General features: G+C 51.6%; 1 protein-coding gene across 1 annotated transcript; it reads left to right on the forward strand.

Annotated features, from left to right (window-relative positions):
* The first annotated feature begins 2,542 nt into the window (after positions 1-2,542).
* Positions 2,543-3,466, forward strand: LOC119716206 (olfactory receptor 14C36-like). Its single transcript, XM_072029824.1, has one exon. It carries the CDS (start codon positions 2,552-2,554, stop codon positions 3,464-3,466), a length of 915 nt encoding a protein of 304 aa, XP_071885925.1. The 5' UTR covers positions 2,543-2,551.
* Positions 3,467-11,602: the final 8,136 nt, after the last annotated feature.

Genomic DNA, 11,602 nt, shown 5'->3' on the forward strand with positions numbered 1-11,602 from the left:
GTGTGAAGAGAAAGGATCTCCCTTCCTACGGGCGAAGGGTCAAGGCCTGGCCTTTGTGCTTGCTGACACACATCCAGTTTTCCTACACATCAGTGTCACCTTCACATTGCCTTTGTCTCCTTGTCCTCACTGCATCCTGTGTTCTGCTCTAACGAGCTCCAAGGGAGGCTGTGTCAGTGCTGGCCCTCAGGGGGACACTGCAGGAAACTTGCCTCTGACTTGGACTTCTGGAGAGATGTCTTCAATTGTCTCTGAGTGCCTGAGGTTCGTGGGCTCATCAGCAAAGCCCCCAGAGGGGTGATTGCAGTGCCTTGGGCTGGTGCTGTGCTGCTGAGCTGGGCCGGGCTCATGGGACAGAGAGAGCTCGTGGCAAGAGGGCCGTGGTGCAGAGAGACAGCTGTGCCCAGGAGCAGCTCCTCTGCACAGCGCAGCAGGGCTGGGGGCTCTGACCGCAGCTGGCACACAGAGAGGACAGAAGGAGAGAGGGCTTGGAGGCACTGAGGAGCGCAACAACAGAGGGCAGCGTGTGGCAGGACACATCTGCAGGCTCCTGACACCGTGAGGCTCTGGCAGCAGGGCCATGCAGGTGGGGCTGCCAGAGGGGTCATTTACAGCTCACACATCTAATGGCTGATAGCATCTGTCAGGATGGGTCTTATTCTACCTGTAATGTGGCATACAATACGTTTTAGAGAATGGTATTTTTAGGGGGCATTTTAACAGGAAGACCGAGGCTTGGTTTATCTGAAATGGAAGACTTGCTTGGATTCTGTGCTTTCAGATTCTTGGTGTGGAGGGGAGGATGGTTTCATGACAATGAATTGTCTGGATTGTACAGGAGACTGAGATTCCAAACGTATTGCAGGGAGAGATCAACATGGCAATAATTAAATTAATAAAATCCCTTCAGGCACCTCAGCCTAAAGACTGAAACAACAACGTTTGTTATCTCCTCAGGGCTTATCAGGTCTTTAGGAGCTGCAACCCCTGTGATGCCCTGTATTCATGAAGCACACAGCTTGTGGGACAGGGTCTGTGAGCTAGGACATGGAAGATACATGGGGACAGAGATCCTGTTTCCAGCAGGGACATAGGAAGGCAGTAGAGATATGAGCAGGGGAGGCAGTGAGAGGGAGCTGCTGCCAGAAATGCTGTGCGAGGGAGGGCTCAGGCACCTCCCTGCCGTCCCCTGCAGGGCAGGCACCTTCCCTGGGACACCCCCTGCTCTCCTTTCCCACCAGCAGGGCCTCTGCCCTCAAGCCACCGGTTTCCCCAGCAGGAGCTGGCTCGTCTGCAGGCAGAGCTGCAGCACAGGAGGGTCTGCTGAGTGTCCGTCTGTCCCTCCCTGGCCTTGCCTCCCCTGGCAGCAGCATGCTGGCATTCCTCCTGGCTTCTCCAGCTGGCCGTGCTGCTGCTGGTCTTGTTCCCAGGCTGGCTGGGGATGGGGGTTTCACATGCCCATGAAGTGAGCCTTCGGTGTGTTTGGGTGGAGGGACAGGGTGAGGGGTGTGGAGATGGGCACTTTGAGCCTGGATTCCTCTGCTCTCAGCAGTGTTCAGGTTCTTTTCAGATGAACAACTGAGTACAACTTTCCTGCAGCTCTCACAGGGCGGCTGAGACCAGCACTGATGGACAGATTGTCTGTCCTCACTAAAGGACACTCTGCACTGTAGGGACAGTCCCTTTTTCTCTGAGCAGACACAAAGTTTCCCTTCAAGTGCAGGGGGAATGCCCAGGATTTCTGTTTTAGAAAAACTCAGCAGTGTCCAGGTTCTGTAGGCACTGGAACAGGCACCACAGGGAAGTGGTCACAGCACTAATGCTGTCAGAATTTATATATTTGGGCAACCTCTCAGGCATATAGACTGATTTTTGGGTGGTCATGTACAGATTCAGGGGTGGGATCTGATGATCCTTGTCGAACACTTTCAAGTCAGGATATTCTATGATTCTATGACACTAGGAACATAGGAGCAGAATTGCACTGTAGCTAAAAGACCGGCCAACATAGAGCAGCTGAGCCCAGAACTGATGGACTCCTCTCGGAAGAGCATTCTGCTCTAAAAATGCAGTATCTGTGACTCTGAAGATGTTCAAGGTTTCACTTGGAGTGCAGCTGAATGCCCAGGATTTATGCCTTAGAAAGACTCATCAGGTGTGGTGGAGCAGCTGAACAAAGAGTACAAATCAAATAAAGAAACAAATAAACAAATAAATCTCCACACGTCTGCTCTGTGATGAACTTCGAGCAAAACTAGGGAAATCTCTGATATCAGGAGTGAAATGAATCTGAGACTGCCCCATGTTCCTACCATGTTGCTACCTTGAGCTGTAGTGCAAGACTGATTGTTCCATTGCTCACAGAAGAGCACTCTTCTCCCAGAGAGACTCAGTATCAGCGGGAAGTCATTAAAGGTACCTTCAAAATAACTGCCTGCAAGTGGACAATCAATTGGTTTTAAATGAGAAAACTGAGTTTTCTTCCAATAAGTCTGTTGTACATTACTACTATTCTTTCTCTTTGTGCAGGACCGCTTCACAGAAATAACAGATGTCCAACAGCAGCTCAGTCACTGAGTTCTTGCTCCTGGCATTTGCAGACACGCGCAAGCTGCAGCTCCTGCACTTTGCGCTCTTCCTGGGCATCTACCTGGCTGCCCTCCTGAGCAACGGCCTCATCCTCAGCGCCGTAGCCTGCCACCACCGACTGCATACCCCCATGTACTTCTTCCTCCTCAACCTCGCCCTCCTCGACCTGGGCTGCATCTCCACCACTCTGCCCAAAGCCATGGCCAATGCCCTCTGGGACACCAGGGTCATCTCCTATCAAGGATGTGCTGCCCAACTCTTTCTCTTTGCTTTCTTTGTAGTAGCTGAGTATAGCCTCCTCACTGTCATGGCCTATGACCGCTACGTTGCCATCTGCAAGCCCCTGCACTACGGGAGCCTCCTGGGCAGCAGAGCTTGTGCCCAGATGGCAGCAGCTGCCTGGGGCAGTGGCTTTCTCATTGCTGTCCTGCACACGGCCACTACATTTTCCCTGCCCCTCTGTCGAGGCAATGCTGTGGACCAGTTCTTCTATGAGATCCCCCAGATCCTCAAGCTCTCCTGCTCAGATGCCTACCTCAGGGAAGTTGGGGCACTTGTGTTTAGTTTTTATTCAGCCTTTGGTTGTTTTGTTTTCATTGTGGTGTCCTATGTGCAGATCTTCAGGGCAGTGCTGAGGATGCCCTCTGAGCAGGGCCGGCACAAAGCCTTCTCCACATGCCTCCCTCACCTGGCTGTGGTCTCTCTGTTTGTCAGTACTGCCATGTTTGCCTACCTGAAGCCTCCCTCCATCTCTTCCCCATATCTGGACTTGGTGGTAGCATTTCTATACTCGGTGGTGCCTCCAGTATTGAATCCTCTCATCTACAGTATGAGGAACCAGGAGCTCAAGGAAGCCCTGTGGAGATTGATGACTTAATGTGTTTCAAGAGAAGAAGTGCTCAGTCTGCTTCTGCAGATGAGTGTTAATGTCACTTATTATAGGAACAGCCTATATTCTGTTCCTTTGTGTTTGTGTGTGTGAATTTTATTAATGGATTTCCTTAGTTTTAGTTTAGTTAATGTTACCCACTAAAATGATATTGGTCATCCAAATTCAACTTCAGTATGTATTTGTCAAGTCTAGCTCAGCAACTGTACACAAAAAGACCTGTTCTGGCTCTGCAGGGGCAGTGCCCGTGTGCAGGGGTGCAGAGGAAAAGAGTCCCATCCCAGCAGCACGGCCAGGGAGCACCAGCACTTGGGGCATGCAGAGCTGCTTTCCTGCCACCCACTGCCGCCCTCTCCTGCTGAGCCCTGCTGGTGGGGTCAGGCCCTGCTGCTCCTCTCACTTGGTGCCAGTGCTGTTGTGGGGCTGTGCTGGGACTGCAGGCAGGGACAGGCAGTGGGCACGGCAGTGGCACAGCTGGCCTCCACTGCAGCACTTCCCTCCTAAGGGGGGATCTCCTCCAAGGTGGCCTGAGCAGAGCTCAAGTGCTTGATCTGGTGTGAGCAGGCAGAGGAGAGCTCTGCAGCCCCAGGGCACACAGCAGCCCCAGCAGAGGAGCCTGGCGAGTGATTCCTTGCAGCCCTGGGGCAATGGCAGTGACCCCATGAGCTGGGTCTGCCTCCCAGCCTGCCCAGCACAGCCCTGCAGATTGCCCCCATGCCCCGGGCACAACAGCCCCCTCACTCTGCAGAGCAGCACCGCCAGCTGGGGCTGGGGTTCAGGCTGGGGCTGGGAGGGTGCTTCCCCTGAGTGTCTTCTAGGCTGGCTTCAGGCTTCTGGATGTGAGTGTGATCCTCACTGTGCACAAGGACCTGAGAGGCTGCCAACAGACATGGGGCTGGAACATTGCCTGCAAGGTCCCTCCTGCCCTAGCACCACCCAGGACTGGCACAGAACTGGCTCCTGAGTGTCAGAGAGGCTGGGAGCCCAGCAGGTGTGCCATGAGCTTGGAGGATCACCACCAGATCACTTTTTACCCGGGCAGGTCCTGGCCCAAAAAGGGGGTGTTATGTAGGTCTCTACAGATACCTTAAAGGAGGCTGTAGAGAGGTGGGGGTTGGCCTGTTCTCCCACGTGCCTGGTGACAGGACAAGGGGGAATGGGCTTAAGTTGCACCAGGGGAGTTTTAGGTTGGATGTTAGGAAGAACTTCTTTACTGAAAGGGTTGTGAGGCATTGGAACAGGCTGCCCAGGGAGGTGGTGGAGTCACCATCCCTGGAAGTCTTCAAAAGATGTTTAGATGTAGAGCTTAGGGATATGGTTTAGTGGGGACTGTTCGTGTTAGGTTAGAGGTTGGAGTCTATGATCTTGAGGTCTCTTCCAACCTAGAAATTCTGTGATTCTGTGATTCTGTGTGGTATTACAAGTTCAGTGGTGTGTCAGAAACACTAAGTCTAGCAGGAAGCGACTGGCTGTTAAATGACCTGTGAGTTGAGCTCTTTCTGAAGTAGCTGACAGGTCACCCTTGACTCCTGGCTGGGATCTGTGCCTTTAGGCTCACATCTGCCAGTGTCCATGGTAGGGCAGCAGAAGGCACTTGCTGTGCATGTAGTTTCTGAGATCGGCTCTTTCTAAGTACCTGGTAGGCCCCATAGTGGAAGAGGTCTTGGATAGGGGTTGTCATGTCAGATGTGTCAGCTTTTGCCTGAAGTCATCCTTTAGGACTGCATTCAGTTTTCTACACAGACGGGACCTCTGCCTCCAAGACGCTTGGGGCAAACTGAACCATGCATGAGGGTTTGGAAAAAGGTACCCTGGGTGCACAGAACGCATTCCGTATCCAAAACTTGGAGGCAGAAAACAAAATTTTGGGGTGGTAGAAGAGCTGCAGGGTACATTGTGCAGGGTTCACCTACAGCTTTGGGTTATTTTCCATCCTGACTTATGTGCCGCGTCAGTCTCAAAAAAGGAGTAGCCAACAGATGTTAGGCAGATACTTTGAGATCATGAAAGCCATCAGAAAGCTGCCCCTAGAAAGATGACTGATACGGGGAAGTCAGGAGAAGCCTGGCCAGGAGAGATGTGAGATTTGGAGGAGGGCAAAAGAGTTTAGCCAGCAGAAAATAATGATTTATGTGACGTTAGAACATTCAGGCAATGTTGATTCTGCTGTAACACTGACTTAAAATAGTCATGAAAAGCCCTTGCACTATTTTAATCAGTGACATTAATCCCCAAACCTAAATGCTATTCCACACCCTGACAGGAATCCACTATTCTTATGCGTGACCTCAAAGCATCTCTTGAAGCCAAAACTCTGCCCATAGACCCTTTCCCTTACCTTTACTCTCTTGCTCACCCTGATCTGATCAGCTTGTGGGCCTCAAGGAGGAGATGGGTGGGAATGCTGTGATGAGCTCAGATCTGCCTCAGGATCTTTTGCCCCAGCAGCAAGAATGTGACTGTGGCAGTGACTGTGAGGTCACTTCTGTCTCTGCACTTGATAGGCCATCAGCAGGAACGTGTCACAGAAAGGGACTGTGAGGTCACCTCTGTCTGTAGGAGGCAGGTAAGCCTTGACTTCTCCCTGGGATCTGCACTTTTAGGCTGACATTTGGCAGTGGCCCTGCTAGGCCAGCAGAAGGCACCTGTTTGGCATGCTGAGTGTTGGCATTGCTTCCTTGCAACACAGTGCAGGGGTGCGGAGGTGTCTTAATGAAGTTATTCTAGTAGCATCACACTACCCACCACATCCCACAGACCTCAAGAAGAGCCTTAAACCAGACGTGGGGATGCAGGATCTCCCCTTCCATTGTCTGGGGTCAGGCCTTGGCTCTTCTGCATCACCAAAACCAATCAAGACTTTTCTCAGCACAGTGCTTTGCCTGTCTGTAATCATGGCCTCAAATTTTCTGCCCTAATAAGGCCCTGGGGAGGCTTTGTTAGTAACAGCCCTCAGTGGGGCCCATTAATTTTCCAAGTCACTTCAACTTTTCCTTCTGACTTTACTTTCTCTAGCAGTTGCATCATTGTCCTCTCAGTACCTGAGCTTCATAGACTCAGCTCCACAATACACCATGGAACTCATTAAAATGCAGAAATTCCTAACATCTCTTCCATAGTATTCTTCAAGCCTTTGTGCCTTGTGTAGCTAATTGCAGAGCTTGCATGATATAGTCAAAGAAGATTTCAAAAAGCAGCTAATAAAAAATATTTTCTTGTTTTAAAGGCTGATTTTTGCTGCATTTCAGTTTTGAGCATCATTCTTCTCTTGCTATTTATCCAGGGTGACTTCTTTGGAGACCTCCATAGGGAGGAAAAGCAGAGTCTGGAGGTCTGACACCTCTACTGCCAGCAGTGGTGTTTGTCCCTGTAACTGCAGCCCAGCCCAGCACATGATACCCTTTCTAAGATAAGTCAGAGAAAAAAATGAAAAAAAAAAATAAATAAATAAAAATAAAATAAAATAATATAATCAATCAATAAATAAAAAAATAAAGTTGAAATGACCGTTGGATCCTGAGAAATTCAAAATGAATTGTAGCAGACAACTGGACATCCATGGTCTCTCTTAGGTCTTGTGAGTGAGTGGAAAACTCAGGACGAAAAGTAAAAAAAAAAATCTTCAAGTGGCTGTACCTGTACCGATGAGCTCGGCCTCTTTGGGGAAATTTTTCCCTTCCAGCCATAGAAACCTAAATTGAGTGACGTGAAAAGACCTGCCCAGTAAATGGAGTAGGGCAAAGTCCTACTTGCTGTGCTATAGATGCAGAAGGCAAAAAGAATTGCATTGTGCCTGACACTACTCTGGGACGCCATCACTAAAGCACGCTCCCAAGCTCTACAACTACACCTTGGCTCTCCAGTTAATGAACCAGCTCATGGATGGCAATCAGGGAGTCCCGGTTAGCATGATGCTGCCTCAGGTGCGCCACCATGGTAGTCATTGGCACCTGCTGTTCTTCAGCCCTCAGCAAACCCTCAACAGAAGGGTCTTGTGGAAGGCCAAGCAAAGTAGACAACTGGTTCATGTCCTTTGTCTCCAAGGCAGCTCTGCCAAAGCCCCACCCATAGTGCCCTCTTGGAACTTTGAAGTTCCGTCTCCTGAAGCAGTCTGTGCTGAGAATGCACATAGCCTCTGGGTCAGTCCCAATGGGGTGCCTTTGCTATTCCTTCCCAATAAGACTCACTTCTGCCTTCCCCTGGCTGGAAGCAGGACCCCTCTAGTCCTGCTCATAGCATTCATTACTGTTTCTGGTAGACGGCCCACTGGAAAGCACGTCCTGATATGGAATTCTCATCCCACAAGGAAGGGGAGAAGGCACTGACAGATAAGGGATGCGTTTTGGTGTGGAAGGTGGGGCCCAGCAGAGACAAAGAGTCAAGGCAATGGGCTGGGAGAGGCCAGAAGAAGCAGCCCAAAAGGTGCTGCTGCGTGTGAGGACAAATTTGTGCCAGCAGCCTGAGTGGGCAGCAGCTGTGCACAGGCAAGGGGAGGCCAGGAAGCGCATGCCAAGAGCGCTCCTGCCAGCAGAGACAAGGCCGGGGCCGAGCCCAAGGGCAGAGGCAGGCCCAGGGCAGGGGGCTGCAAGGGCCATGCTGAGCTCCCTGCCCCTGCAGCAGCCACCCTGGCCCTCAGCAGATGTGCGTGCCAGCATGCACGGGGAGGTGCTGACATGCATCAGAGAGCAGCAAGGAGGGCGCTGGAAAGGGTTGGGGCCAGGCAGGTGGCAGAGCCCCGTGCAGGGGCTAGTTCGGGGTCCCCTCTGCTGCAGCCACTGCACGAAGTATGGCAGGAGGAGGGCACACAGGCCCTCCTGTTGACCTGGTACCTGGCAGTGAAAGGCTGTGTCTCACACTGTTGTGGTTTAACCCAGCTGCCAGCTAAACACCACACAGCCATTCAGTCACCTTCCTCGCTTCCTCTCTGGGGTGGGGGAGAGAAACAGGAAAATGAAGCCTGATGGTTGAGATAGAAACAGTTATTAGTACAGAAAAAAAATGATAATAGTACTACTACTAATAATGTGTACGAAACATGATGCACAATGCAATTGCTCACCGCCCGCTGACCAATGCCCAGCCTAACCCCGAGCAGTCCGGCCCCCTCCCCCCGGCTAGCCACCCCTATATATTGTTTAGCATGACGTCAGATGGTATGGAATATCCCTTTGGCCAGTTTGGGTCACCTGTCCTGGGTCTGTCCCCTCCCAGCTCCTGCTGCACCCCCAGCCTGCCCACTGGCAGGACAGAGCGAGAAGCTGAAAAGTCCTTGGCTTAGTGTAAGCACTGCTCTGCAACAATTAAAACATCAGTGTGTTATCCACATTATTCTAATCTTAAATCCCAAACACACCACCCTACCAGTTGCTAGGAGGAAAATTAACTCTATCCTAGCTGAAACCAGGACAAGTGAGCAGCTCCTTCGGTATATTCCTGACACCAGCTTTGCAAGAAGCAGAGATGTGGCAGAGATGCCACTGCAGACACAACAGGACTTTCAGCAAGGTACATGAGACCTAAGGGCTTAGTCAAGTACAAGAGCTCAGGAGAACAACATAGAAGCCAAAAGAGAGCAGCAGTGAAAAGGCCACGTCCTGCTGCTGGCCATGGCCATGGCTCTAGGGAAGCAGCAGCCCCAACCCGAAGGCAGCAGAGAGGCAGAGCCTAGCGGGCAGTGAGGAGCAGTCTCAAGGTCCACTGGGGCTGCTCCTCTGTGTGGCAGCAGCTCCAGGGGAGATGGGAAGAAATAGCATCTGAGACCAATGAAGTTCTCGTGGATTCTTTATTCTCCTTATCCAAACAGGAAGCCAAGTTCTGCAGGTATATAGGATGATTGGGTGAAAGCAAATAAATTAAAAAAATATATAATAGACAGAATGCCATGAACAGAAGTCAACCAAAATCAGAATTTTAAGAGATAATATTAATAATAATAAAAGAATTGCAAGCTATTGTACAAAGAGATTGTTCAGATAACCTGTGTGTCCATTTAATATTATAGGCACACTTGATGCAAAAGAAGCATGTATCCAATGAGTTTCCACAAGGCGTCCTTGAGCTCCTGGTTCCTCATGCTGTAGATGACGGGGTTCACTGCTGGAGGTAACATGGAGTACAGAAAAGATAATGCAAGGTCCAGGGATGGGGAAGAGATGGAGGGGGGCTTCAGGTAGGCAACCAAGGCAGTGCTGAGAGTTAGAGAGACCACGGCCAGGTGAGGGAGGCACGTGGAAAAGGCTTTGTACCGGTCCTGCTCAGAGGGCATCGTCAGCACTGCCCTGAAGATCTCCACATAAGAAAATGAAATGAAAACAAAACACGCGAATGCTAAACAGAAACTAACTACAAGAAGCGCAGCCTCCCTGAGGTAGGCATCTGAGCAGGAGAGCTTGAGGATGTGAGGGATTTCACAGAAAAACTGGTCCAAAACATTGCCTCGGCAGAGGGGCAGGGAAAATGTATTGGCCGTGTGCAGGACACTGTACAGAAAGCCACTGCCCCAGGCAGCTGCTGCCATCTGGGCACAAGCTCTGCTGCCCAGGAGGCTCCCGTAGTGCAGGGGCTTGCAGATGGCAACGTAGCGGTCGTAGGCCATGACGGTGAGAAGAGAATACTCTGCTCCAACCAAGAAAACAAAAAATAAGATCTATGCAGCACATCCTTGATAGGAGATGGTCCTGGTGTCCCAGAGGGCATTGGCCATGGCTTTGGGCAGAGTGGTGGAGATGCAGCCCAGGTCGAGGAGGGCGAGGTTGAGGAGGAAGAAGTACATGGGGGTGTGCAGATGGTGGTCGCAGGCTACGGCGGTGAGGATGAGGCCGTTGCCCAGGAGGGCAGCCAGGTAGATGCCCAGGAAGAGCGCGAAGTGCAGGAGCTGCAGCTCGCGCGTGTCTACGAATGCCAGCAGGAGGAACTCACTCACAGAGCTGATGTTGGACATTTGCTGGTTCTGGACATGGACACTGCCAAATGAGAAAAAAAATATAAATAGAGAGTGTTACGAGTAATGTCTCTGAGCAAAATTGAGAAAATTCCCAATTAAAGCCTTACATTCCCTGTTTCCAAGAAGACCTTTGCCTATATCCCTGTCTGGAGCCCTGCTGTGTGCTTGCTGAGTGTCCTGTACACTGCAGCGTCCTCTGCCCAGCAGCTCCCAATGAGCCTGCTCTGCTCCATTCGAGGTTCCAAGAGGGAAGGTTCCTGGGCAGTGGCTCCCTGTGCTGAGTGAGGGGTGTTTGGCTCTGTGCCTCTGTGAGCATCTTCCCTGTTCAATACCCAGGAGACAAAACCAGAAGGTGGATTGTGCATGTCTGGCCGCAGAACAGGGAGCATCTCCTCCTGCTTCACCCTCCGTGCACAGCACTCCCTGTCAGAATCAGACACCACCAGCTGCCACGCTGGGCAAGGGAAGCAGGCATGGGCAGGCAGGGCGGACCCAACCCAGTGCAGAGGCTTTGGTGTCGGTGAGGTAGAGCCTGTCCTCACAGCCCTGTGCCATCTGCCCTGCACAGACAGCAGAGGGACAAGAGCTCTGGAGTTTTAGAAACATTTGGAATGTGCTCCTGGTCATATGGTAGGAGTTTGGGGGTAAGACCTGTGTGGAGCCAGGAGTTGGACTTGATGATCCTTGTGGGTCCCTTCCAACTCGGGATACTCTATGATTCTGTGATTCTGTGCCTTCTTCCATGGAGGAAGGTGGAGGGGGCCTGCAGCAAATGTGTCTACTGACACAGAGTTTTAGGGTTCAGACACCCCATATTCTCAGCCCCCCATATTATACAAGCCATGACAGAAGCTCTGAGGGGAAGAGAGGAGAACAGGGACTGCTGCAAGGAAGGTGCCTGCACTGCAGGGGAAGGCAGGGAGGGAGCAGCTCCCTCTCACTGCCTGCCCATGTCCCTGCTGCCTGCAGTTGTCCCTGCCAGCAGCTCTTTCTCTGTCCCCACGGCTCCTCCTGTCCATGATCATAGCCCCCATCCCACCTGCCGTGTGCCCAGCTCTGCCCTGCAGAAACCTCCTGGGGATGGGAAGAGCTCCGGGGACATCTTCTTCTCTGCATGTCTTAAAGAACGGTTCTGAAATGCCATGGAGCAGTCTGTAGGCAGAGAGAAGGGAAGGGATATT

Source organism: Anas platyrhynchos, chromosome 31 (assembly GCF_047663525.1).
Source record: "Anas platyrhynchos isolate ZD024472 breed Pekin duck chromosome 31, IASCAAS_PekinDuck_T2T, whole genome shotgun sequence".
Classification (NCBI taxonomy): Eukaryota; Metazoa; Chordata; class Aves; order Anseriformes; family Anatidae; genus Anas; species Anas platyrhynchos.